Source organism: Micropterus dolomieu, linkage group LG10 (genome assembly GCF_021292245.1).
Source record: "Micropterus dolomieu isolate WLL.071019.BEF.003 ecotype Adirondacks linkage group LG10, ASM2129224v1, whole genome shotgun sequence".
NCBI lineage: Eukaryota > Metazoa > Chordata > Actinopteri > Centrarchiformes > Centrarchidae > Micropterus > Micropterus dolomieu.
The window spans coordinates 3453485-3479611 of record NC_060159.1 but is presented as its reverse complement, the minus strand read 5'-3'; the positions used below and the strand labels follow the sequence as shown (position 1 = coordinate 3479611).

Below are 26127 nucleotides of genomic sequence, written 5' to 3'. Positions count from 1 at the left end.
TCCCGTTTGAATTGTGCTCTGAATCAATTTAAAATATAATTTTGAAAGTCAGGAAATTTTTGTTTCAGTTTGTTCTAAAACTGTTGAAGGATAACTTCACTGTGAAAATACGTAATCAGAAAGACCAAAAACCCAAAAGTCGCATATGTGACATCACAACTGTTTCTCTCAATGACTGAAGCTAGCGTTACTGAAGCTAACAGCAAAGAACTTACATGTGTATGATTTGATGAAAGGACCTAGCCTAGCCACCTACCTGGCAATTAGCAACCAAGGAATGAAAGTTAGCTAGCATTACAGCATTGACGTGCTGGTAATGGTGACTATTGTCATTGTATGAGAAAAGAGATGTAGTTCATTGAGTGGTTTCACAAAAAGCTAAATGTTACTTTACTGTTTTACAACAAACTGCGACTTCCTTGATGAATTTTTTTTTAAGTCTTCCCTGGCTGTTGACTACCATGCATATTTTTTCTGAAATGAGGTCCCATGGGGCAGAAGCAGATGGGAGGTAGGCTCTCTATTAAATTCGATATTCGGTGTATTTTTCAACCTGTACCCTATTTTCCAATGTTTCTGTGCTGTGTGACAATTGGGACAACATTGTTTGATTAACATTTTTCTGAACCTCCAAAGCACGATTATTTCTTTGTGACTCCACAGGTCTTACACATCTTCCAGCTGTTCAGTATTCATCTCAGATTCCTATATGGCCCATAGCCTACATGGTAGGCAGCAGTAAATATGCTGAGCTCACTGCTTAAGAGCCATAACCCTCTCCATACAGCTGGTTCGGCCCGGTTCATGCCGGGGACATGGCAGTCAATGACTCCCTGATGATGAAAAATATTTCATTAGCATTTTCATTTAGATGGAGAGGCAACCTCTTGTCTGCTGGAGTGTGTTCTGACCTTGAGCCTGGCCCTATTAATGAACCAATCAGCAGGCGTCTGCTTACGTTTGCCAGCAGCATGCCTGAAGATCTATGAGGGACACATTTAACATCAAACTAATCCAGAAATGTTATGAGATATTTAATGCAGTGTTTGGTGGGAGCTTTCATCTAAAATGTTTTACAGTACACTGAGTGCTTACATTTTTATTATGAATGGCCTTAGCGGCAGCAGAGCTTCAATGGTGATGGTGAAAGTGTCCTTTTCTACTCACTTCCATCATGAAAACCCATATGTGTTTAAGGGTGTTCCTCTTAGTGATGATGATGAAGGTGCATTAAAAAAGAGAAGGGGTGTGATTTAAAGGAAAAGATCACCCAAAAATAATAAGTCAGACATCATCAAGTCAGCCCCGACTGGTAGCACACAGACTCAGTCTGATTCCAAACTATTAATGTTAACAGCCCCAGACAAACTTTCCATCAAATCCCAGCTTATTCAGCACAACCTAGTTTGACCAAAATTACACTGTCTCCTGGTCGATGACCTTTGACCTCTTCCTAGTGGATGCTGTGATCAATTTGGGTCTAGTGTTCACAGACAGCTGATGTTGTCTGTCGTGTTCATTCGGTTGCTTGTTTTTCCATACGTCTGTCACATGACAAACTGAGCAGACACCATCTGCTGATGAAGACCATTAGATGCAATTAAAAGAACAGGGAGAAAGCTAGAAAGTAGAGTTTTGTTCTTGTCAAACTGCAGTTTCCACGCTCAAGTATGAAATTTTATGTTCAGAATAAAATGTTTTTGTAGTTTTAGTAGTAAAGACGCCGCTCACTGCTGAATACATCCAACCTGAGACTCATTTAGTTTAGTTGGTTTGAGAGAACACACAGGGCAAGGTAACTTTACTGATGTGTTTTGGTGACCCTACAAAATCGGAGTCAACTGGTCCTTTAAGTGTTTTACATGCATGTGCCTCAGTAGGGATGATTCATATCAGGAAAAAAATGGAATTTGTCCTCTGACTATGACTCTGATTTTATTATGAAACATTATTTGGAACAACAAAAATAATCCTTCATACTCCCCCTACAGTGATGGAGGCTGACCTGGCTGTTAGACAGACCATCTTTTCACTGATACAGCACAGGTTTAACCACCATGACTGCCATTGTCAGTGTGTCCCATCCCCCCAGAATGTAAAATGTTAAAATAAAATTGGGAAAACAAAAAAACAAGAGCACAAAGACAAGAGCAAAAGCACTTCTCGTTGGAAATGAATCAAGGTTGTTTTGACCACCAAACGCCACTTTAGCAGGACTGATGTTATTGAAGATATGACTCAAGATATTTATAGAATGAGCCAGTGTGAGTGGCAGGTTTACATGCATAGGGGGTCCAGGCTCAGTTGGGGGAAATATCTGTGTCTGGTTTCTTTGGACTCACCAGATAAGGCAGAGTTGAGTGCCACGCAAGTCCTTGAACAGTAACAAACAGTGGATTTATTGCTACTGGCAGCACTTTGTTTACAGACAGCACCCTCATGCAGGAGCTGATAAAAGCCTGGACATCAGTGTGTGTGAGCAAATCATTTTTTGTCAGGTTTGGCAAACAGGCTGACAGAAGTGAACTAGTTTGTTCACACTGACAGGGCACAAATAATGAAGTTCAAGGTTGTAAACTGGCAGTTGAATGTGTCGCACACAGCACTGGCTTATCAGGGAGTTCAACATATGGACAGGATGTTTCTGTTGTAAGAGTCTGTGTTCCCCCGTCTACAGATCCTTTCCATCACAATGTTGCTCCCATGACCCCTGTACACACTTTATTTATAACCGCAGTCAAAATGAAAAGTGTTAATACTGATATCCTTACGGCTTAGTCAAACATTGGCATTTATTCCAAAGTAATATACATGTCATATAAAAAAACCCATCAAATATTGCCGCAAGTGGGAATGACCAGAGTCTGTGCTTTTTCTTCTGTAATTGATAAGATGCACTTGAAAACAAGTGGTTTTAGGTGTATTGTCATATCACAGGACAGCTCAGCAAAGCTCAATCATTGCAAGTGCACCAAGTTATAATAGCTTAACCCAATTTTGATTTCTGACTGGTTATGTAAAATTGAACTTGAAGACATAAGTTTAAAAATTTATAATTTTACAAACCATATAGAATACAAAAATTAAGTTAGTCCAGATATGCTATGTAATCAATTGGATGCCACTTGCTCAAAATTTTTAGGAAGAGTAGTGAAAAAAAGAATTGGACAAAATTCAATATGGTAGAAAATCTATCCAGGCCAAATGGGAGTGGCTTAAATAGATAGATTGGCTTGGCCCCACAGAATCAAGGGGAAAATAATTTTTTTCTGTAATAGGCCAAAGTTTGTTGTTATAGAGCCACCATCTGGCTAAGTGGAATCTATTTTTTATCTTAGTAGAGGATGAGATAGGAACTGTAGCTGTGACAGTCTCTGAGACGCAGATACTTTTAGGGCAGAAGAAGAAGAAGAAGAAACTTAACAAATACAATAGGGTTCCAGCAACTTCATTGCTTGGAGCCCTAATAACATAAACTAATGTTGACTGCAGAGCTAGAGCTATTACCATGAAGAAGTAAGCAAGGCTGAAAGTGTTGTCATTTACTGGGACATGCTGCCACCTTCTGGTTAATCATAGGCTTCAAGAATAAATAAGCAGATGCTGGACTGTGGAGCCTGGACTATGCCACTGGAGTATAGGCTTTTACAGTGTTTATTAGAATACATTAATAAATTGTTCAAATGCATTAATAAACTCAAATTAAATAACATAAAGATCATGTTCTGTCTGTAATGTCTGACAAAGTCAGTTTCCATACCAATATTGTTATACTGTAAAGATGTGTCTCTTTAGAGCTGCACTAATCAACATTTTCATATTAACAATGGGTTAAAGGACTGTGTATATTGTGACAAACCCACAGAGATTTATCACCTGTTACTGCAATTCCTCACGGCTCTGTGGAGCATTTTAGCCTCTTTTAGCTCATTGTTGTGGTTTAATTGCCCACAATGTTTTGTTCATTCTCAGTACTCTCATCAGCCTTGTTTTCAGCCACAGCAGGCAGCTGTATTCAGAGATAAAGCTCGGCTAAACCCACTGTACACTAGGAATTTTTTAGTTCTACATTATTTCCTATCAATTATAAAGAATATCCAACTGTAATAAATCCCTAACAAAATCTTTCAGCTGATGAAATGCCACTATGAAAGGCAAGAATTACAGGAATCAGAACCTACCTTCTTGGTTAATGAAATAGATATTAAAAGTAACAAATGTACCAACAGACATATAAGGAATTATCTGGAACTCTAAGTTTTCTAATATTTATTGGGAAACAACATGTAAATTTGATATAACTAACACATTGAAGGAAGTGCATTACAAAGTTGTGCATAATATCTACTCTACCAACAAATCTGTGTCAACATTTGTGGGTTCTGATGATAAAATTAGCATTTTGTGAAAGTGAAGATGAGACAATGCAACATATATAGTTTGAATGTCAGTACACATCAGGATTCTGGAGAAAAACTGAGGACTACTTTGCTGCTCAAACCAACCATTCAATTAAACTAGAAACCAAGGAAGTAATACTGTACTATTAAACTAAAAAACAGGGACAGGACTGTCAAATTATTGATATTATTAGGAAAATATCACATCCATAAAGCCAAGTTCTCAAAGCCCAGTCCATCATTTGAACCTTTTTAGAGCAGGGTTGGAATGTACCACTATTCAGTCTACAAATGATAAAAAATGTGTATATACATTTAGTATTCTACAAGATTTCTTTTACAGAAACATGAATGGAATGCAGTTGAGTTCCTTTTCTTTTAAGTTGCCCTTTTATTTTGTCCTCATATATTTACATATTTATTTTGTTACTATTTATTATTTCTCCTCAGTTATGTATATTCTTTATGCAGTTTTTATTATTTCTTTGTCTATATTCCAATTGAAGCCTGTACCGATGCCACAGCGATATTGCAGTTTTGTTGAAAATGAAGCCATATGTTGTGATGCTTAATATTTGATGCTCTCTCTGTATGCTTAAAATCTCAATTAAGTTTATTGAAGATGTAGTGAGATTAGAAACACTGTTGAAATGAATTACAAATCAACAGAACAAACAGCAAATCTGAATCTGAAAACAAAGGACAGAAGGAAAACACTTCTGCTAACTAATCTGCTGCAGTAATCATAGTCCTCCTCATAAAGGCATAGGAAACTCATACCTATAGCATGTTGGGTTTTTGACAAAACCATTTTCTTTATATTGATTATTTTCCACAGGTGTCCGTTTTTCCCCCTAGTTTTTCTCAGAGGGGACGTACAGTTAGGGTGAGGTCAGCCCCCCGCTGTGGGATGATGTAGCGCTCTTCCCTGAGTAGACGCAGTAGCAGGTCCGGGGTTTCCTTGGGCCAGCTGTAGATCCTGGTGCTCTGGAGCCAGTTGGGGACATGTCTCTGTAACACAGAAAGAGTGGGTCCATGGGTCGAGTTAGTGAGTGACTCTGGATATGAAAGCCTCACCTGCAGAAAACACTTAAATTAATAAAGGAAATCTCAGAGAGAGCCCATCCACCATTTAGATCTGTTCTTTACATTTCCCTGATATACATATTCCCAGTGTATGTTTTATATCATGTAAATGGATAGGTTTTTTACCTGGAGTAGTGCCAAATAGCAACTGTAAATCACCAAATTTCTCAGCCAGCTCACTGTTTATAAGGAAACTATTTAAAAAAACATTGCATAAAATCACAGGAATTTGTGAAGCCTAGAGCATGGGACTCATAAATCTAAAACACAGTGTACAATTTATTATACACCATATGAGACTTGATGTGGGAATGTTAAGCATTTTCAAGGAAACAGCTATTTATATCTAACACAACATCTGGAAGTGCAAATTATGTATCAGCATCCATTTTGACAGCTATTTACTGCTTATAGTGGAGTGCGCATAGTGCCAGGCCCTCCTCTTCATACAGAGTGTATGAAAGAAGACATGAGTTGCATTCGGTAGTCTGTCTGTTTTTAAACAAAACCTCCAAGTAGGTATACAGCATTCCAATAGAAATATATACAGTTTATGAATGAACATAAACTAACAACTACATAAATTATCAGAACTTCTGAATGTGGGATTTTTCACAGGTTGTGAAAGAGTTCATAGTGAGCAATTAAATAAGCTGCTGGTGTCCGACTTCCTGTTCAGTATTCCACAGTCCTGTTGTCAAACCTTTTATCCAAAATATCACCTGTTGAGCACTACACCACTTAAAAGCATTATGATTTGTTTTGGTTCTGATTTAGTTTAGGTTTTTCCTCATCAGCTGATGGACTATTTTCTCCATTTTCACAAAAAAGAAAAAATGTTTTTGGACTATTTGGAATGCAGCATTGATGGGAAAATGTTTGTTGTTTTACAACAACAAACATTTTGTTTTAAGTATTTTGATAATTAACAAACACGTCATAGGGCATTCAAGTAAAAAGTTGAGTCAACTTTCAGAATATGAAGTGCATAAAAATGTTTATGCTATGTGGGGAGTTTTTATTTTATTTTTTATTTTACTTATGTCAGTTTTCCCAAAGAGCTGCTTATTATATTGACTAAGATAGAACATGATTATTAGCATTCAACAGGTACATCCCCCATAAGTCTTAGCCATAGCATATATGTAATCAAAGCCTAGGAATTGTAGTAGACATGACTTTTTCACAGGCCTTTCTCATGTTGACTTGTCATAGTAAGAAACACACAGGTGTTACTAATGACATTAACAATGGTTCTGTTCAATTCAAGTGTCCCAGTAAAGCATGACAGTGGCTCAGTGAGACAGTGAGCCAGCACAGATAATAACAGGACCCTGAAACTAGTCTTCATGTGGTCTTCATTCAGAAAAGAGAGACGAATGAAGGCCATGAGATGTGGTTGAAAGCCAGTCAGTTTGATTTTTTGTTACATATACCAAATATATTCCAAAGGTCAACTAACTAATCGCTGTAATTTGTGTGAACCTGACCCTCTGACGGTTTGTTTGTTGTACTCACCTTGGTTGCATTAGGAAACAACACAGGTACCAGTCTGAAGTTCAGGCAGCCTTGTTGGATGTACTCATTTTGGATCTGTACCAACAGGAAATGAGGACAATCAGTGCTCATAGTGCTCCAGAAACTTACACAAATAGTTTATTTAATACAGGCAAAACATTGCAGCTACTGATACAGTGTAGCCTGCCTTTTAAATTTACAGAACTCAGTGAAGACTGGCCAGACAGAGGGGTGAAACCGATGTTCATTTTCCCTTTGGATAACTAAAATGTTCAAGAAGCCTTTTCATTTTCACATCTGATACGTTCTCTGATGATCAGCCTTCCAGATTTACAGAGCGACGTGTTTGCACTAAGCATTATGGAGCCTTGTCAGCCTTCCAGGCCTACACCTGGACACACTAACTGTGGGACTGTGAGTGTGGGGACAGTGGGTGGAGTTGGCAAATGAAATGTCCCATTTTCAAGTCCCTCTAGGCATTTCCTCATTCTCCTGTTCCCACTGGCATGTGGGAGGAGGAAGTTTAATGACATAAGCTTGCCACAAGAGGGCGATATTTCACACAGACATTTCTGCCTCAATTGTTGACAGCTGTCTTAACAGTTATGCGAGCTCTCACCTGATTGTGAATGTACTTGGTGTGCAGGCCATGCTCATCGTCCCCAATTCCCTCCACATCCTCCTTGTACTTGGGGCTGATGACCACGATGATGAGCACCGATTTCTGTTAAACGACACCTCACTATCAGCTTTTGCAGAAGACAGCAAACTGATTAATTTTCTGCCTTGACTCAATAGTCAGACTTACATCGTTCAAAAATCTGTCCATCCATTTGGTGATGTCCATTCTTTTGATTGGATCATCAAAGATGTCAATCTATCAAGAGACAGGCAGAGTGTGAGTGTTGATCCGGGAAGCACAAAGGTGATAGATGTATGATAGGACTTACTGCTGGTTTGAACCCCTGAGCAGTCAGAAATCTGGCGAAAGGTATCATTTCACGGGCTGTGTCCACAGAATATGTGATGAAAACATTCCCTGTCAACAGAAAAATGAGCGAAACATCCTTATCTGTACCTAGTACATTCTTTAAGATTAGGAAAAAGAGCATCGCATGCACATGGACTTACTACACTCCTCCGGTAGGCTGATGGTCCTCCTTATCTCCCTTGTAGCTGCTCCCGGACCAGCCTGGAAGGAGTGATCCACGCTGACCTCATGAATCACATCTCTAGGAGGAGATCCATAGTTGGTATTTGGAGCATCTCTAAGTTGCAGCCTGTTAGGAGGAGGATGCCTGTGGAGGGAAATGATCAGGAACAATCTGAGATATATGGAACACATCTGTGAAGTATCTATGACTCTATGTTGAAAATATCAGATCATAATGACAAAAAGGACAGAATAGTTCTCATACCATGGATGTTGGTGGGGCCGAGGCTCCTGGTGTGGCTCCGCTGGGTAATCATGCTTAAAATGATAATAATTTGCTGGAGGGCAACACGCACGATTTCTGAGACAACTGCCCGGCATTGGATCGGGGCCTGCAGAGAGACATGGAGGAGCAGACATAAATTTCCTAGTTTGAAGTGTTTCCAATTCAGCAGTGATGAGGTCATGCAGACTCAATAGAAACACAAGCGTAGCAGCTGAATGATACAGGAGTAGGGAGGCGACTTTTCAAACTAAATCTATCACAGATGTCGCAGTTACTGGATCTGTGAAGAATCAAATGAAATGTTCCAATTATGGCATGTTGTATAGTTTTTTGAATAGCAGACGTAGGTTACTGAAGGCTGATATTTGTAGAGTGATTTTGCCTGCAGCCAATATTATTTCCTAATGTATACCAGATTTTTCTTTTTGTTGAATAGTTGGGTCACACTGCATTAATGAGCGTCTTGCCCTAAAATCAATTCATTTGCACGGGTCTCAACGGAGGGTGTCCCATGACACTTGTGTAATAATTAGAGTCATTACATACAGTATCTCACAAAAGACATTTTCACTTAGTGGTGTACTCACTTTGTTGCCAGCGGTTTAGACATCAATGGTTGTGTGATGTGTTATTTTGAGGGGACAGTAAATTTACACTGTTATACAAGCTGCATACTCTCTACTAGTGTTGTAGTACTCGAGACCGGTCTTGGTCTCGAGACTGGTCTTAAGACCACTTTTTGACTTTCTTGTCTCAGTCTCGGACATTGAGGACTCGGGATTTTATTTCAAGACCATAACTTTGGGACTATCAATAAATTGCTTTTACATTGTCTGATTTATTTGTTAACATCCTAACTTTGATTGAATATAAAACTTATTGCTTCAAATGCAACCAATAACCCTAATCAAAAATGTGTTGTTCCCATTAACGACTGTCCCCCCTCCCCGCGATGGTAAACATGGAAAAGGGGTGTTGAATAAAGATGCTTACGTTGATTTTAGCTCTTACTGTTTTTATGTGGGTGTTTTAATGGGAATGTGGATCTTTCAGATCAATGTGAGAAGTACCTCTGATCTTGTTCCACATTTCATTGTGTGTCATGTAATGTGGGGAACTGATCTTTGTGTTGAATCTCTCTCGCCCTCCCTCGGACTTGGTCTCGATTTGGTCTCAGCCCCTAAAAGCCTTGGTCTTGTCTCGGTCTCGATACCGATAAATAAATTGATCTTGTAGTCAAATATATAATTTATCTGCTAATGTAACAGTAGAGTAACATTAAAAGTCAAATAATCGGTAATATTTCAGTAACCGATTGTCAAATCTAAGAAAAAATTCACACTCCCCAACACTGACAGTAACACCACACACCTATAGTGTTTCTAATGATAATGCAACACTGACACTGACCGCGCACACGTGCTGCAGGGTGTCGTGGTGGGACATAGTGGGGGTGGCCAAAGTTTATTTCAGAGATGAGCGGGAGAGGGTGCTCCAAGCTTTCTGTCTCCTCCAAAGAGTGAACCTGAGGATAGTTTGAAGGGCCTGCAAAGCCTCTACTATGGTTAACCATGGGGTCCAGTTCACACAGCAGCACCTGCTCTCTGATACCATGAGGCCAAACACCTGCAGGGTGGGGGAGGTTCCGCTCTCCTGCCTGTGCAGGGGGGATGAAGCGAAGCTGGGCTGCAGTGAAACAGGCTCCTCTGGGTTCATGCAAATACTGGCTCTCAGAAAATCTCCACTCGCTGACACTGTGTGCTGTCTCCTTAGCTTGCTCAAAGCCATGTCCCTGCAGCCTTTTGCTGGTCTCTGTATGTCCAATACACTGTTTGCAAGAAGGAGGCCAGGCCAAGTCCAGACTGGAGGATGTCATGCTCTCATCCATCTCAACAGGAACACTCGGATGAGGGCAAGGTCCTGATAACAAGAGGCAACAGAAAAACACCTTTGCACTTCATTTGTAGAGACATTTTGAAATACTAGAGAGATTCATGACTGCTGCGAGTCTGACAGGGTTTTGTTTCCTACCTTTAAGAGAGTCCATTTTCTTGCCAAGGAAAACTGCCTCTTGCCTGCAGTGAAGTGAAAACAAAAACTAAAGCACGACAACTTAAAGAGACACATACAGCACAGTGCCTTATATAAACACCGGAAAACCAGAAAGAAAACTGAACGTTTGAAACTTTCAGTTGAGAGATTCAAATTACACTTTTCATTTAGTATAAACTGTTCTCAGGACTAGAATTTACAGATTCTTGTTTAACCCTCACTGAATAGGTGTGAAACGTTGCATGTTAAAAAGGTGTAAAGGTGGGTTGAGTGTAACATGACACAAGCGCTGCGAACTAGTACAAAGGTCAAAATCCCTGATCTAAAGGTATGCCATGTATGTCTTCTTAAATTACAAATAAATCTATCTCAAAAGTTTTTGTATACTTTTACCTATAAATTCACATACAGAGAATAAAGCAAAACGACTGTTTTTCCACACCTACCTTCTCTTAGACCTGCTTATCCCTCAGCCACAGCACAAACCTGTTCTGCGGCAAACAGGAAATAGTTCCAAAATGCAAAGCAGGGATGTCTCGTGACTCATTTATGCAAATAATAGAAGGGCATTAAGACTGCAACCGCCAGGTTATTTCTTAAGCAAGGTAGGCATTCTGTGGCCAATCAGGTTTAACTGTTTATTTGATTTGAAGTGTCATTTTCAGCCAACCCTTGGAAAAGAGGATCTGTAATAAATAATACTTAAAGCAATAAATTAAAATCAAAACATTACTATCAAAACATAACATACTATTGAACATTATGGCAACTTTGGCTGAACAATCAAACATTTTTAAGGCTAGAAAACAGGTCCAGCTTCTCTCCTGTTACTACTACACATGACCTGGATAACTCAGAACGGGGTGTCACAGGGTTTTAATGTCATTTTTGGTCCTACATGCAGGTCGGCTTCACTGTTCGATCTCTGGCTTATCCCCTTGGTTCCCACTTCAGCCCTGCAGTTAGGTGGCCTACCCCACCCTCTCCTCACCTGCAACTCATTCCATCATCAGTTACTCACCATATATACCTTGCCTGCTTATAGGACCTTGATTCCTGCCTGCTCCTTGCTGGATTTGTTTGCTTGTGTTGGCCTTTGTTAAACATTCGTACTTTTTACTTGTACTTACAGATCTGCCTCACTTGTCAGCATTTGGGTTCTACCCTGTATTCTGGTCACCTTGCTTGCAACAGCCTTGAACCATCTGGCCAGCCATGGACACAGCAGGCTGTTTATTTGAGGTCTAACTGTGGGAGCTATCATTCACCCTCCTGGGCCTCAAAGGTAATTAGAGGAGGGCTCCTAGTAGGGAGTATAGAGAGGCAGCTCTGACTGTGGCACGCAGGGAAGTGTCCTCTAAGCCTTGGCTCAGGATTTTTTTTTTATCTGGATGGGCTAAGGACTTCCTCAACACCCCTGATTCTCAGCTTGCTAGCTTCCAGCATGCATCCAAGGTCCTCCTCCCTACTAGCTTTTTCCACTGCTTTCGTAGTTTTCATGGGGGATGGTTTGGCTGTCATTGCGTGGTAGTATTTATCCCTTGATGAAGACCATGAAATGTGGTTAAAAAAACTAGCCGGTGGGGCGTAAGTTGAGGGTTTTCTATCAAACTGCAGTTTCCTTGGTCAATAATGCACGTTTTTTGTTAAAGGATAATTTCTCTAAAGTCTGATCTTTGTCCATTCCTCCAGATTCTTTCTAAGATAACTTTTTGAGATTGGTTAGCACCACAGTCGCAGGGCCGCTGCATGACAAGGCCTTATGATCTACAACTGAGAAGACTTTCATGGTGTTGTGGGTGAGGAGTGAGCCAAGCTCATGTGCCTTCGCATTGCAAGTCACTACTTGGACCAGCTCCCGACGGAAACGCCTGCTGACCATGCAGTAGAGCAGGAAGTTGGTGATGGAGTTGAGGTTCTGCAGCATGTTAGCTAAGTCTCCAGCCACATTGATGGGGATGCTGTAGTCGTTCCTGTTGAAGTCCTCGTTGTTGTACTTGGTCCTCAAGATGCAGTATGTGACAAAGCGGGGCAGGCTGAGCACTACGAAGGCCACGGAAACGGTGCCCAGCAGCAGGATGGTCCTCCTCAACATGCACCTGGTGCTCCTCCCATGCATAACGCGACGCTCTTCCTTGGTGAAGAGGTTGCTGGCGCGGCACAGATGATACCCGATGAGGTAGTTGAAGATCATGACAAACACAATGGGAATTCCACCTGAGAGGAACGTGGTTATCCACACTATAACAGTAGAGTAGGTCTCATTGCGATAATGACACCTAGGCAGAGTCACATTCTCCCCGTCCACAGTAATATTGACAGGTGAGACAACGTTGATCCAGCCCAGTGGCACAGAGACAAGATGTGACACCAGAACGACAGCCACACAGGTCAGTTTAGTGACCCAGGCCTGGGAGAAGTGCTGCTTGGCCGCAGTGCTGCGGAGGACGAGGTATCGCTCGATTGTGAACACCACCACCATCCAGGAGGAGCTGTAGAGCGATCCATACTGCAGGAAGCCCAAAATGCCGCACCAGGGGTGAGAGTGCCAGAAGGGCTGCAGTAGCCAAAAGGTAAGGGTCAGGTCAATAAGGATAACCCACACCAGGTAGAAGGTGTCCACGATGGCAAGACAGCTCAGGTAAATGATGGCCGTGTCGGACATCCCGCATTTACGGAAGCAGATCATGTAGAAGGTGAAGAGGTTGGCTAGAAGACACGAACATAAAAGCTCAGATAGATAAATGACAAATGCCTGTCTGGTCGTAGATTGAGTTTTTTACATCATAAATTTACATTTACAAAAAACCCCAGAAATTTATTTTTTTTGAAGCCAAAAACACAACATCTGACTTTGTAGCACTTTATAAAGTTATTATGGCAGATTAGCTTATTAGCATACAGTTGCTTATTAGCTATCACAAAGGCTGAGGTGTGGACCCAAAATGCAGACACTTGCGAGTAGGATACAGTTCAAAGAGGATTTATGAAATGAGAACTCAAAAACAGCTTTACTCGGAGCACAGCTGGCAAAAGTCCAAACCAAGGGAGAATACAAAAGTAATGTAAATCCAGAACAGGGCAGAGTAATCCAAAATATGGGGAAACAATCAATGAGGGAACACAGAGGCAATAAAACAGAAATGGACATTTAACAAAATAACAGAAAAAAACCCACACTCAAATCCAAGGTCGTGACATTAGCCACATCATTCGTTTATAGTAATGTTTTTGACAACTTGACAAATGGAAGTCCAATCTCCTCTTAGCTCTGGTTTGGTCTTCATCAACCCCTGACAAAAATATTGGGCTCGCTTGCCAGATGCTCCACTTTGTCTGTTTGCTGTTTGGTTCTGTGCAGATAGTGTACAGGCAATTACTTTATTTTTCCCCTGAAAACAGCTGCTTTCTGCTACTGGAAACAAGCTTTATGAGAGTGTGGTTTATAGGCCTGAAGAGCTGAGGGGAACTGCAGAGTTGGGTGATAACTCTGTGGGTTTGAAACTATTGGCTTTCATATTAGCATACTGTTGACATTTGATTCAGTATTGTTCATAAAACAACACTGATTAGTGGAAACAAAACATTTAAGACTTAATAAATCTATACTAACGTTTTTCAGTGTAGATAAAAGAACATTTTAGGGTTTGCCAGAATGTTTAGCCTAGCTTAGCACAAATACAGGAAGCAAGAGAAACTGCTAGCCAGGTTCTGTCAACAATGTAAAAAGTCTTTTAGTAACTACAAGACGGTTTTATTACGTTTTATTTTAGCTAGCTAGTACACTCACAAGTCACCCAAATGTTGTCACAACAGTCTGCAAACCTGAGACAGGACTTTTGAGACGCTGTGTAGGTCACCCTGTAGTTGTCGGTTAAGAAATAGCCTAGTTCCAAAGAAACCATTAAACCATGTTTCTATATATCTAGTTTTACATATACATTACAATGTGTAACTAAGACAGTGTTGCAATGTTTTGGTAGTGCAATTTTTCACAAGTCAGAGCAAGGTTGTTTCCTCCTGCTTCCAGTCTTTGAGCTAAGCAAGGCTAAATGCTACATGTCTTTATTTATCTGAATGTGGGTTTCAATGCCTGCGATGGACTGGCGACCTGTCCAGGGTGTACTCCACCTTTCGCCCGACGTCAGCTGAGATTGGCTCCAGCCCCCCCTGCGACCCTGTACGCAGGATTGGGTTTTCAGTGGATTGGGTTTCAATGCCAACGTATATCCCAAATTGTGGGTCTCTTTCTTTATGTAACAGAAGGCTAACTGCAAGCTTGCAGTAAGTAATTCATTAACAAATGGCTATTGACCTGGATGCTCTGAAGGCAGAGCTAAAAGTGATTTATTAACAACAATAAAGTCATTATTAACCTAAAAGAATGCCGGATCATGCATTGGTACCAACTGTCGTGATAAAACCTATTCAAGCATCAAGACCAAACAAGACGACATGATACACACCTGGTATACCAATGATGCAAAGGAGAGGGTAATAGATCTTCTGAACTGTGACTAAGATGGTGAAGCTGGCTCCCTCCATGTTTCATTCCCCACCAGGCGATAGCTCACATGCTTAAACCTGTAATAAAGCCATTAGAGAGGTGGAGGAGGAGTACAGTAGACAAATACTGGTGAGTGGCTACATTGCAGATTAAAGCTTTTGATGCCATAAAATGGGATACTACTTAGAGTTCTTTACGTGAAATTGCCATGATTTAAATGGACTAAAACTGAAGGCTACTGAGCCTTTGTTTAAGCTGATGTGAATGCAATAATCAACTAAATGACTGAATTGTAAAATGTGACGTTAAAAGCACACATACAAAACCATTACACTTTAGAAAAATGAATAAATTAAGTTTTGAATATTGATCTATAATATGTATTTAATTTACTTTTGGTCTTTTTCTTCAACTATGTTTGAACATGTTCACAGAGATCAGACAGCCCCTTATATGTTGCACACAACAAAAATAACCTGATTCAGCTCCAAAGTTAAACATTAAGCATTTCAAAGCATTTAAGCATTCAGCTGATGACTCACAATAAACACTGGATGACAGGTCATCCGTCTCTGGGTGTCTCACTTTGAATTCCCTGAAGAGAGGCGGCTGAGGTTGTGCTTTATTTTTCAGTTTCTAACTGCCTGCAAAATATCTATCCAACAGTCTCCAACAGTTTAAAAGATCCACTGGTGTCTTCCACAAAAGATCTAACTCTCTGTAAAAGGGTTATAGAGACTTACTTTAGCTTAATACAGACATTAAGGAAAGCTAAACATATTTCCTTCTTCCTTTTGTTCTTTAAGAGCGCATTATCAATAATCTGGACTACTACAAGTTCATTATTTTCATCTGGGTGAAGATATCTTGTACTAAAATGGCTAAAATCAGACATACCTGCTGTCTATAGGACCTCCGTGCTGTGTGCCTCATAGCTCTGAAGATGTCATACAGAAGTGGCTTCTTCCACAGAGGTGTATACCAGCTGGTTATGGCTCCACAAGGACGAGACTATCGATGATATGAGGAGGAATGGGTGAGACAGCTGCTGGTCCTATAAAGCTTCAGGAGGAGGGTCACACCACCTGACTGCTGGATATAGCTGTCCCTAAATTAGATACTCAATGTCTGGCGCCAATAACTGATACACAGAATTAAACTAAACCATGAATTATCATAAAAAAGTCTATCTTTGAGCAAATTAGAGTGATATGGATTTTGTATATTTTTATGAAAAGAGGTAGTAATAGTTTTTGTCATAGTGTTTTGGAAAATAACTCATCGTTTTGAACAGTGCTTCTAGCAAGCTAGCTCTCACTTTATTGATATGAGAATCAATTATTTCTTAATAACAAAGGCTTGTCTTTTTCCACTGGATGGCTGACACTGAAAACAAAATTACAGGAAGAAATGAAAGATTTCTAGGTAACTAAATGCTAACCCGAGCCTTCTAACATGCTCACAATGACAATGCTGATGTTTAGCAGGCATACCAAACATAACTGAAGCTGATGAGAATGTTTTGCAGGTGTTTGTCCATTAACCAAAGTATTAGTACAAATTACAATGTTGACCTGGGGGTGGTGCTACATGAAATTTTAAGGGAACACCATACAATTCACCTGGAAGAGGGACCAAAAAAGAGCAATCCATAAAATAGAAAATGTGATTTTCACCTGGATTGTGAAGTAAAAAAAAGTGCCTTCACACGTCTTTATCAGGGTATAAACAGAATCGGCAGGACATCATGAAATAAATGTGCTAACTGGATTTATTTCATCACATCCTGTTCTTTCTACAGTTTGAGATCCTGATTGAGGACTTTTTTGTACTCTTCCATCATCAAAAATCTTATCACAAGACAACCTGAGGTGGTCTTCATTCAGAATTCACCCATCAATGAACAGTAAGACATACATGAGGTAAGCTTACAGTGCCTTAAGAAACATTTCTGTCCAGAAATCCAGTATGAGATGAAACTGAGGATATGAGGATATGAGCTGAGGACAGATTCAGCAGCAGTGTGTCAGAGAAACTGGAGGAAGCTGGTGTAGGAAGGTGGAGAGGATTTGCCACAGGGGAGAGGGAGGAGGGAAGTGTCTCTTGAGCTGATGAGTTTTGAGGTCATGACAAAAAACAGAGAGTGGCTCTTCTGCTGCAGAGGTGCAGGGGGAGACGCTGACCTGGGTAAACCTTGTTTAGTGGGCTATTAGCACACACTTCCCACCTGCCACCTGTATTGATCCAGAAATCAAACAGCGGAGGACAAACACAGGTGGGAGACAACGTTTGATACTGGACAAATACTAGTTAGGAAAATTCTCTTTATGGGAAGTGAGTTAAACACTTTACTACAACAACTCTAATAGACCTTTCTCACAGTGGAAATATTGACTTATCAGACACAGATGTAAAAACTTTACCGTAGCAGTAGTCCATGTAGGTGTGCCACTGCCCTGTCTTGTTCATGCTGGCTCACTGGCTTGTGTTAGGCTACTGGGACACCCATATTAAACTTAGGCCATCATTAATGTTTAGTTTCCCCTGTGCTTTTCCTGCCATCTCACTCGGAAATGTATGCTGTTGGAAAAGGTCCGGAAATTTCCGCTAAAGGTCATGAGCCCACTCAAACTAGATCTGAGACCTGGGTCGGGTTAGGTCTAAATTATATTCAGTCTAACCAACTCTGTGTAGGGTCTTGTACGTACAATACTGACGCAAGTGAATCCAACTGTTCTGATCACAAGGCCACTGACAATCATCCGAATAATCTGGTTTTGGTATCAACTGTGGAGTTCAGGGAAAAACAACATGCATCGTTGCTCCTGCTCTAGACTTAATTATGACCATGGTGCTCAGCAGTGTCTACTCGGCACCTGGTCTCTGCAGGGGCTTCACCTCAGTTGCAGCAGGCACTTCACACCTCCAGACTGCTTAACTGCAGGACGCACTGATGAGCAGCCAGGTTTGTCGGCATAGAGGAAGGTGTGAGATGTCATAAGGCACAGGTGTAATTCATAACAATACTAATGGCCGACTTCTGCTTCAGTTTCAGGGTCCTGGTATTGTGCATGGGACACCTGTGGGACTGAGCCATCATTGAGATACATCAGTAACAACTGAGCTTTACAAGTTGATCCATAAATAAAAAAACTAAAAAATATTATGGTTATACTGATATTGTTAATGAAGTGTTTGCCTTTGATTTTGTTTGTGGCATTCATTTTTTAGATACTGCGTCCCCCTTCAAGGATGTGGCTGAGGCCGTTTTGAGTTCTCCGTTGTTTTATTTCTACACATCAACACCCTTACATACACACTCACTCACACCTATCACTTCTGACTTGACTGATTTTTCACATCACATGCTTTGCTTTACGTTCTATTTAGATTTATTGCTCATTGTTTGGTAAATATAAATTCTTTTGTTATACTTTCAACATGGTGGGTTTTCATATTTGTCACGGTCCAAGAGCCAGATCGTGACACTTATAAAGGAACATTAAATTAGGCACAGAAAATTAAACCACTTTTTAGGCTCAAATACTGTATGTTGGTCTGGCCCTAATGGTTATTTTCAACATTATTAACAATGTTTTTATTTTCACTACCTTTAAATTTCTAATATTTTATACTAATGGATTCCATACATTTATCTTCTCTATAATAATATAATACTAAACAGCTGGACTCCCCCGCTATCTCATTTCTCCTCAGATCACATGTTTGATTTTATTACACACACACACACACACACACACACACACACACACATATAAGAACATGTCATAGTATAAGAATGGCCTCCTCCTCCGCTCTCCACAATAAATAAATGGATGGATAACATGGAACTTTTGGTTATGCTGGTTTTGTACATTAACATACCACTACCGTGTATAATATATGTATATAAGTAACTGTTTATATTGTTTTAACTTTTCTATTTTTCTAATTCTATATATTCGTATGTGTTCTGAGCTACCACTTTGATTTCATTAAGCAGCCCCGTGTTGTAGAATGAAAAATAAATGTACCATATAAACAGTGGCATGTGGAAAGGAAGTGTCTTGGAAAGAGTGTAAAATGTTTATTGTTTTTTTTTTGGAATTCCAAACGCCAAATCACCAAAATAACAAAACAAGTTCTGTTAAAAAATGGAAATGAAAAGATATAAAGGAGAGAAGTTAGCGACACTTAATACCAGTTAGCTGTACAACTAAAAAATGAGGGGTATCCATTGGCCAGAGAACCATCTGCATTAAGAGCAGATCAGGGCCAGGTTCAATTCATTTTCAATTCAGAGGGTTACTTTATGAATTCAAACTTAATTTTTATTCTGAATTGCAACATGAATTGGTCCCAAACCTCATCTGAACATACAGTACACAACTGACTCTTAAAAGGATTAAAACAAAAATCAAAGACTCAAATACTGAGAGAATATAATCATGTCAGTAAAAACCTAAAAGAAGATATAACTCAGGATTGTGAGGTGGTCCGGGTTCAGCTGCAGGTTGGCGATCCGAAGGCTCAGGTGGAGGGCGTGCAGGAGATGAGGAAAAACGCCACTGTCCACTCCGACATCCCCAAAAACCACCGTGCTGACGAGGAGCGGCCTCGGAACGACAGCTCAAGTAAGACAAACATACTTAAATTAACTCGAACTTTCTTTCTTTCAGCTAAACAAAAAACTACACTCGTGGTAGAAAGACAGAAATATTTCCACCCAACTTTTCTCAAAATTATAAGCGAGGAGGGATATGTTGAAAATCCTTACACGCTCATCTGGAATTTACAAAAATCTATATCTGACATATATAATTTTCAAAAGAACCTTGTTCCATACAGCAGTAGCCTAACAACTAGTGCTCTGAGGGAGCTTTGGGGTTGCAAGAAAAGAAAAAAGGCTGATGGAGTGCTGCCTCGTGCTCGTCTGATGCAGCCTCTGCAATACCACAAACTGAAAAGTAAATAATGAAGCAATAATCTGAGGTGGATTTTTTTTTTTTTTTTTTTTTTTACACATTATGGAAAATGAGAAAAAAATACATCAAGGCTTCCAACATGGCTGCCCCCCTTATAGTCGACTAAACCGCTGTCGATGAGAAGAGTCTTAATCGGCAAACATTTCATTAGTTAAAACCTCAAACTCATTCGGGATCCGAGCCTTGTCACCAGGATGAAAGTATCAGGGGATTGTTGCAACATGGACCTTTTCTCTAGTAAAACAGAAGTCACTTAGCGCGCTGCTAACTCTAGCTGCTATTAGCTAGTTAGCTCAGTTAGCGGTCTTATTAGCCAACTCTGCCCAGACTTGGAGTACTGGGGCAGTGTTGGTGTGCGTGTACACCACTAGCACAGGACCTTTGGAACACCAGGAGGAGGAGGTTTTCAGGCCCGGGGTGAAGGACTCAGCGGACAGTGGCGCCAGAATGAGCACCAGAACCGAAGCAAGCGAGCGATGGACCTGCTCTCAGAAGCCTCCCAGTGAACAAGGCTGGACCTGGTACCAAACACAGCCTCAGAGACTGACAGAGGCCAGTCTGACTGTGGAATACAGTACCGAGGTGATCCACAGCGACTCCGATCAGGACTCTGAAGATACAGTGGGTTCAGGCGGGGACAGGAGAGAATTTGGGGGTTAATTTGTACGTAACGTCATACATCATCCATCGTGTTTCTAAGTGTTCTTGTGAAGTTATTGACTGCCGTGTTTTGAGACGTGTGGGATGTTACACTGTGTTGAAATACATGAACATGTCCAGTCTCATACTGGTTGTTCCGACACATTCAGAATCATTAACGCTTGTTGTTAGCAGGCGCGGCTCGCTTCGTGCGTGCGTTTGTGAAATGTATATTTGAAAGGCTCATCAGTACGATCTGGTAGCTCACTGTTAACACTGCTACTGATAACATTCCTGGAACCATTTTCTGATGGCCCACAATATTTAAATAATTTAATTAATATCATAAACAATTAGCCGACTAATGGCTTGAACTAACGACGAGGAAGATCTTTAGTCGCGGGGGAGTCCTAGCTTCCAATTCAATCTGTAGAAAAGAATACAGGAGTGCCAGTATAATACATGGACAGGTGAACTGTGTCTGCTCAGGTGCTCCTCTGGAATGCTTCTTTTCATTTGCCTTTCTCACTTTTATCATTATTATTATTTTGTGCAGAAGAAAATAAAATCTTAAACGGAAGCAAACAATTAAACTAAAACAAGCCTTTCTTATTTACATTGAATACAGGTATCTCGTTGTATTTTCACGACCCCAATTAACTCAGTCCATCCTCCTTCCAACTTCCTTATGTATCGCATTTGCAGAGTTCTGACACTAGGGGGCGTGTCGGAGACTGAGGGTTGTGTTATAGGGGTTGTTGGTGGAGCTGAAATGCTCGGGTTGAGCTGAGGAAGCTGTACAGATCCTTAAAATAAAGGCCTGGCTGGGAAGGCTCCGGAGTTTCATAGCGGCACTGTTTCGGCCAGTCCTGCCCCAGCCACGAGCCGACCCCGAGCGGGGGACGGGTTTAGAGGTTGTCCCCGGGCTGGTACTGAGGCTCGGTGGCTGTGAAGTAGTCCTCCAAGAAGGCTTGCAGGTACTCAAAGGTGGGCCGCTCCTCTGCATCCTTCTTCCAGCACTGCAGCATCAGCTCGTGCAGTGAGATGGGGCAGTCCTGGGGGCACGGCATCCTGTAGCCCCGCTCCACCTGCTCCAGCACCTCCCGGTTGTTCATGCCTAAAATATAAACACATGTAGAAGGTGAGTAGGCGCACCGCGGACATAGCAGCATAACAGCTCTGCTTTGATTAAACCTTGGTGACCTTCAACACAAACAGACAGCGAGCTCTAAAATCCCACCGCCACCCATCTTTTCTCAACATCTTTAATCAAACACCTTTTCAATGTGATGACTTGCTGACTGAAAATTTCTAGTCTCTTTTATCCCTTAAATCATCAACATTTTGTTCTCGTTGGAATAGTTTTAATGGAGCTTTTTTATTCTTACTCAAGTATATTGTGGGGAAAAACATACTTTTACTCTACAACATTTGCATACACTCCTCACTTCTTTCGTTTATTTATTGTTTTTATACATTTTTTATTTAGGGCACATTCTGTAGGTCTCAAGGTCTGCTTGACGCTGCAGAATAATGGATGAAGCTACTGCGGGAAATTCAGAAGGCAATAGTAGTTTTTTTGCTCTCTCTCTATATATATAGAGTTTGGTTTTTAAACAGCTCAGACTGTTGTGAGCTCCAGATGTGGACGCTGGTTTGAGGTCTGTTAATATCCGTACTGACAACACTGTGAGACATAATCTAGTTTAATTACACATGAGAAATTAGGGGCGGCATTAGCTCGGTCTGTTCAGACTTAGATTGGAAACCGAAAGGTCGCCGGTTCAAGTAAATAGGATGGGTTAAATACAGAGAACTGACATCCCCTTTCCCTTTGGGGGTGGCTGGAAACTGGAGGGTTGCTGGTTTAAGTCCAGCTCGGATCACAAATACAGGGTGTAGACTGGTAGCTGGAGAGGTGCCAGTTCGCCTCTTGGGCACTGCCGAACAGATCCTGTCAAGTGCTGCTTAGTATGGCCTCACTCTGATATTCTCTCCATGTCTGTTGTCCCAAGTTGTATTAAAAACGCGGTCTAGTTGGTTTTTATTTTTAAAGTAGAGTCCTGTTGGATTTGGCGTTTTAACATCCACAGAGAATTGTTGACAATCTGGGAGTGACGCAGTTGTCTGCTTAATCTTCATGTTGTGGATAGGGATTTTGAAATAACACTCTTTTAACATTTTATTTGAACAATTTTTATCTGGTGTCCACAGCCACTCTTCTACTGTACCTGCGTTGTAATTAAAAATGTGGAGTTTCAGGCGGTCCTTTGGTCTGGCTGTGGCTTAGAATTAGAGCAGGTCACCCACTAATAAGGATCGGAGGTTCGATCCTCAGCATTACCCAGCCTGAATGTCGAAGTGGCCATCGATTTTTCCTCTTTTACAAATTTTCTTGAAACTGTGTGACAATGAGCAACATCACTCTAGTTAGAGACTATAGCTGGGACAGACAGATGCAGTAAAAAGAGTCACCAGATTAAAGGAAACACTGTCAATTCAGGTTACTAGAAGTTGTGGATTACAAAGCTGGTAAGAAACACTCATTATTTTTTGTTAGTTTAAAACTTGTTTGTAAATGTAAATGTTGTTTGTCTGCGATAAACTTTTCGAAAATGTTGAATAAAAGCGGGAAGACGATGAACATGAACAAAGCGTTTGCGTGATTTTAAAGACGTCAGGCTGATTAAGACCCTCTGTCTGACATTGGAGTGAAAACCACTGGTGGGATTTAAGAGATAGCATGTTGACCTCTTTTATTTTCATATTTTTGACATATTTAACTAATTATCTAAACAGAAGATTACAATGTGACATTACATCACAAACTGAATATAAATACACGCGCGTTCACTTCTTTACCTTCACCTCAGTCATGTCCACACATGTCACACAGTCTATACATTTATACTTTCACTCAAGTAGTTATTGTGATGACTAATTCTACTTTCTAGTAAAACAGTACTTTTACTTGAGTACACACTTTGGCGACTACCCAATCCTGTCAAGGACCCAGAGGTGGCCTCAGAAAGAAACACATCTGTTAGCATGACGCTGCTCCTTCAGCCCATTGCGTGCTAACCTCCCTCACCTTCTCCCTGAAGCACAACCAGCCCACCAGCCCCATCTGTACAAACATGTGTTTCCCTCCCTGCGTGGAGCTGCACTCTGAGTACACTCTGTGCCTCGGCCAGCCTCCCCCTCACTTCTTTCTGTCAGAAATTCAAGTGGTCCCGCAGGCGAGCCAAAGTAATTAAGGGTTATCTCACATTCTGGCAAAGAATGGAAGGTTACCCAAGCATTAAAGAACCTTTTACTCCCATAAACAGCAGGAGGGGCCGCCTGTTGTCATAGGAAAAGCTGTTTGTGCTCGGGTTTCTTCTTATCAGGCCACTTTATCGACGTGTCCTGAGTGGCTCAAGGTGAAAGACACACCACGCAGAGCCTTCGCTCTCTGTTTACCCCCCCCGCCCACCTCCCCTCACCTGGGTAAGGCACCCGACCCTTGGTGACCAGCTCTGTCAGCAAGATGCCAAACGACCACACGTCTGACTTGATGGTGAACTTTCCGTACAGCGCAGCCTCCGGGGCGGTCCACTTGATGGGGAACTTTGCACCTGTAAGAGAGCAGAGCAGACATGAGCATTATTGGGGACAATAACGGGGATTCATTTGGGACAACTTTGCCTTTATTGTTGATAGTACAGCCGCAGAATGACCTACTGTGATGCAGATGGGTGTAGTTCTCCCGAACATTTCAATTATGTTTTATTTCACCAAAGGACAAGATGACAAGGACACAGTCTGAATATGTCTTGGACACTCTGATATTAGCTGTGTCCACTATGGTAAGTGGATGATTCTAGTCCAGTGTCATAAAATCCACAAACACAGCAGAGCTTTTAATCATTCATAATATTAGTAGTAATTAATATTACTACTTGCCATCACAGGTTGTAGGCTATGTGTGCATCCGTTCCTGCACCTTTGTGGACTCTTTGAGCATCTCTTTCTAATGTGTTCTCATTTTAGTGCTAACTTGGTCTTCAGTGATAATATCTGAGTGCGTTTTTTATGGACTAGGTGGAGCTAAAAGTGCCAGCTGCAGCCAGACATAAACGCTAAAGTGAGTCACCATTCTTGTTACTGTATGTTACCATGGGTGACGTGACTCTTTGTGTGTGGCTGAACTTATCAGGAGGATGAGAGGGAAGCTGAAAGCCATCACGGACAACCCCTCTCACCCCTCTATGCTGAGCTGAGGCAGTTCAGGAGCACTTTCAGCCACAGACTCCTCCAGCCCCGAGCCTCAAAGCGCCTGGGAGGCTCATTTGTGCCATCTGCCATCAGACTCAAAACGCCACAGCGTCTCTCATCTCCACCGACAAACTCCATTTTGATCCTACTCTGACTGTATTTGAGAGTACACACTTGTTATTATTTTTGTATTTGACAGTATATAGTGTGTATATAGTTGTAAATCTACGTAGAATGTTAACTAATTCTACTAATTGTTCTTCTTTTTACATTCATCTGTACTGTGTATGTACATGTGTGTGTACTGTTTCATTCAATGTTATGGTTTTAAATGTCCCATACAAAAAGCCGTAATAACCATTGTTCTTTTTATAAAAGGGCCATCAATCAAAGCTTTCTAGTCTGTGAAAATAATCCTAGTGATGTCATAAGGGTTACTGTATCTGTGTTTATGCTCGGAGCCTACCTACATAAAGCCCGTGTTCCAAACTGGGAGGAAAGACTTTAAAACATGTCTTGAATGTGTCTCTTGTGAGTCCCTCAACTTTATGGAAGCCCACTAGCAATCACTGTAGTAACCCTTTTAATCTGCTTTTAGGTACAAGGTCTTGTGTGTGTTTTCATTCTGCTTAAGAAGCATCTATTCACTCCCAAAAACACAGAAGTGCAACCATGTCTGCCTGGCAAAATAAATAGTTTTGACACTATTTTGTCATTTTGCCTTAAACTTTACAGTCTGATGTCAGTGCGCTTTACTGGTATGGTTAACCAGGTTAATGGTGAAACAGAAAATGAACACTGCTTCAGCAACACATTCTGGAGTCAAATGATTAAGATGTACTGCATAAAGTAGCGTTACCTCTTCAGTCCTATCTGAGCCAGTCGCGGGTCACAGAATCAACATGTGATTGTCTAAACTTTAACTTAATGAAAGAGTTAAGGAGAAAATCAAAGTTCAGGAGGTTGGTCACAATTACAAACACGGCTATAAAACTGTGTCATGTTAGGTTTAAGGAATGCAGCAAAATAATTTGACAACTGCATCAACAGGAACAGCTGTTAGGAGGGCTCACGCTAACCAACAGGGAGATGACGGACATCAACAGTACACTGGTGACCAATACGACTACTCTTATTGGCACTTAACCTAATAACCTCCCACATTTGTCAGCCTTTGAAAAAAGCTTAAGAGTGTGTGTTACTGTGTGTACGTAAGTAAACACTGTTTTGTTGCTGTATTTCCT

At 41.0% G+C, this 26127-nt stretch overlaps 3 protein-coding genes and 1 long non-coding RNA gene across 16 annotated transcripts in view; 1 reads left to right on the top strand and 3 right to left on the bottom strand.

The window, feature by feature from the left end:
• Window positions 1-4237: 4237 nt before the first annotated feature.
• Window positions 4238-11752, bottom strand: traf3ip2a (TRAF3 interacting protein 2a). 6 transcript variants are annotated; one of them, XM_046061206.1, is made up of 11 exons: window positions 11676-11752; window positions 10942-10981; window positions 10475-10518; window positions 9854-10363; window positions 8423-8549; window positions 8136-8302; window positions 7955-8043; window positions 7813-7881; window positions 7624-7728; window positions 7005-7079; window positions 4238-5411 (listed from the first exon to the last, which is right to left on the bottom strand). In XM_046061206.1, the coding sequence occupies exons 3-11, from the start codon at window positions 10488-10490 to the stop codon at window positions 5265-5267; spliced, it is 1305 nt and encodes a 434-aa protein (XP_045917162.1). In that variant the 5' UTR covers window positions 10491-10518; window positions 10942-10981; window positions 11676-11752; the 3' UTR covers window positions 4238-5264. The 6 variants fall into 6 exon arrangements, with proteins under 6 accessions (XP_045917162.1, XP_045917161.1, XP_045917159.1 ...); XM_046061205.1 differs by having other exon boundaries at window positions 10942-10986; window positions 11517-11676; XM_046061203.1 differs by lacking the exon at window positions 11676-11752 and adding an exon at window positions 11394-11477 and having other exon boundaries at window positions 10942-10986.
• Window positions 11753-11903: 151 nt separating this feature from the next.
• LOC123978075 (probable G-protein coupled receptor 139) lies at window positions 11904-15960 on the bottom strand. Of its 2 annotated transcripts, XM_046061208.1 has the most exons (3): window positions 15900-15960; window positions 14962-15079; window positions 11904-13204 (listed from the first exon to the last, which is right to left on the bottom strand). In XM_046061208.1, the coding sequence occupies exons 2-3, from the start codon at window positions 15038-15040 to the stop codon at window positions 12195-12197; spliced, it is 1089 nt and encodes a 362-aa protein (XP_045917164.1). In that variant the 5' UTR covers window positions 15041-15079; window positions 15900-15960; the 3' UTR covers window positions 11904-12194. The 2 variants fall into 2 exon arrangements, with proteins under 2 accessions (XP_045917164.1, XP_045917163.1); XM_046061207.1 differs by lacking the exons at window positions 14962-15079; window positions 15900-15960 and adding an exon at window positions 14286-14431.
• Window positions 15961-19076: 3116 nt separating this feature from the next.
• The window catches only part of fynb (FYN proto-oncogene, Src family tyrosine kinase b), a 79197-nt gene continuing 72146 nt past the window's right edge, over window positions 19077-26127 (bottom strand). For all 7 annotated transcript variants that reach the window (XM_046060154.1, XM_046060153.1, XM_046060158.1 and 4 more), the window contains 2 exons: window positions 24112-24243; window positions 19077-21743 (listed from right to left, as the gene is read on the bottom strand). In XM_046060154.1, coding sequence (XP_045916110.1) covers window positions 21535-21743; window positions 24112-24243 — 341 coding nt within the window. In that variant the 3' untranslated portion in view covers window positions 19077-21534. The remainder of the gene's footprint in view (window positions 21744-24111; window positions 24244-26127) is intronic.
• LOC123977461 lies at window positions 19345-25398 on the top strand. Its single transcript, XR_006826680.1, has 2 exons — window positions 19345-19636; window positions 24825-25398. It is a non-coding gene; the product is annotated as an uncharacterized LOC123977461 (long non-coding RNA).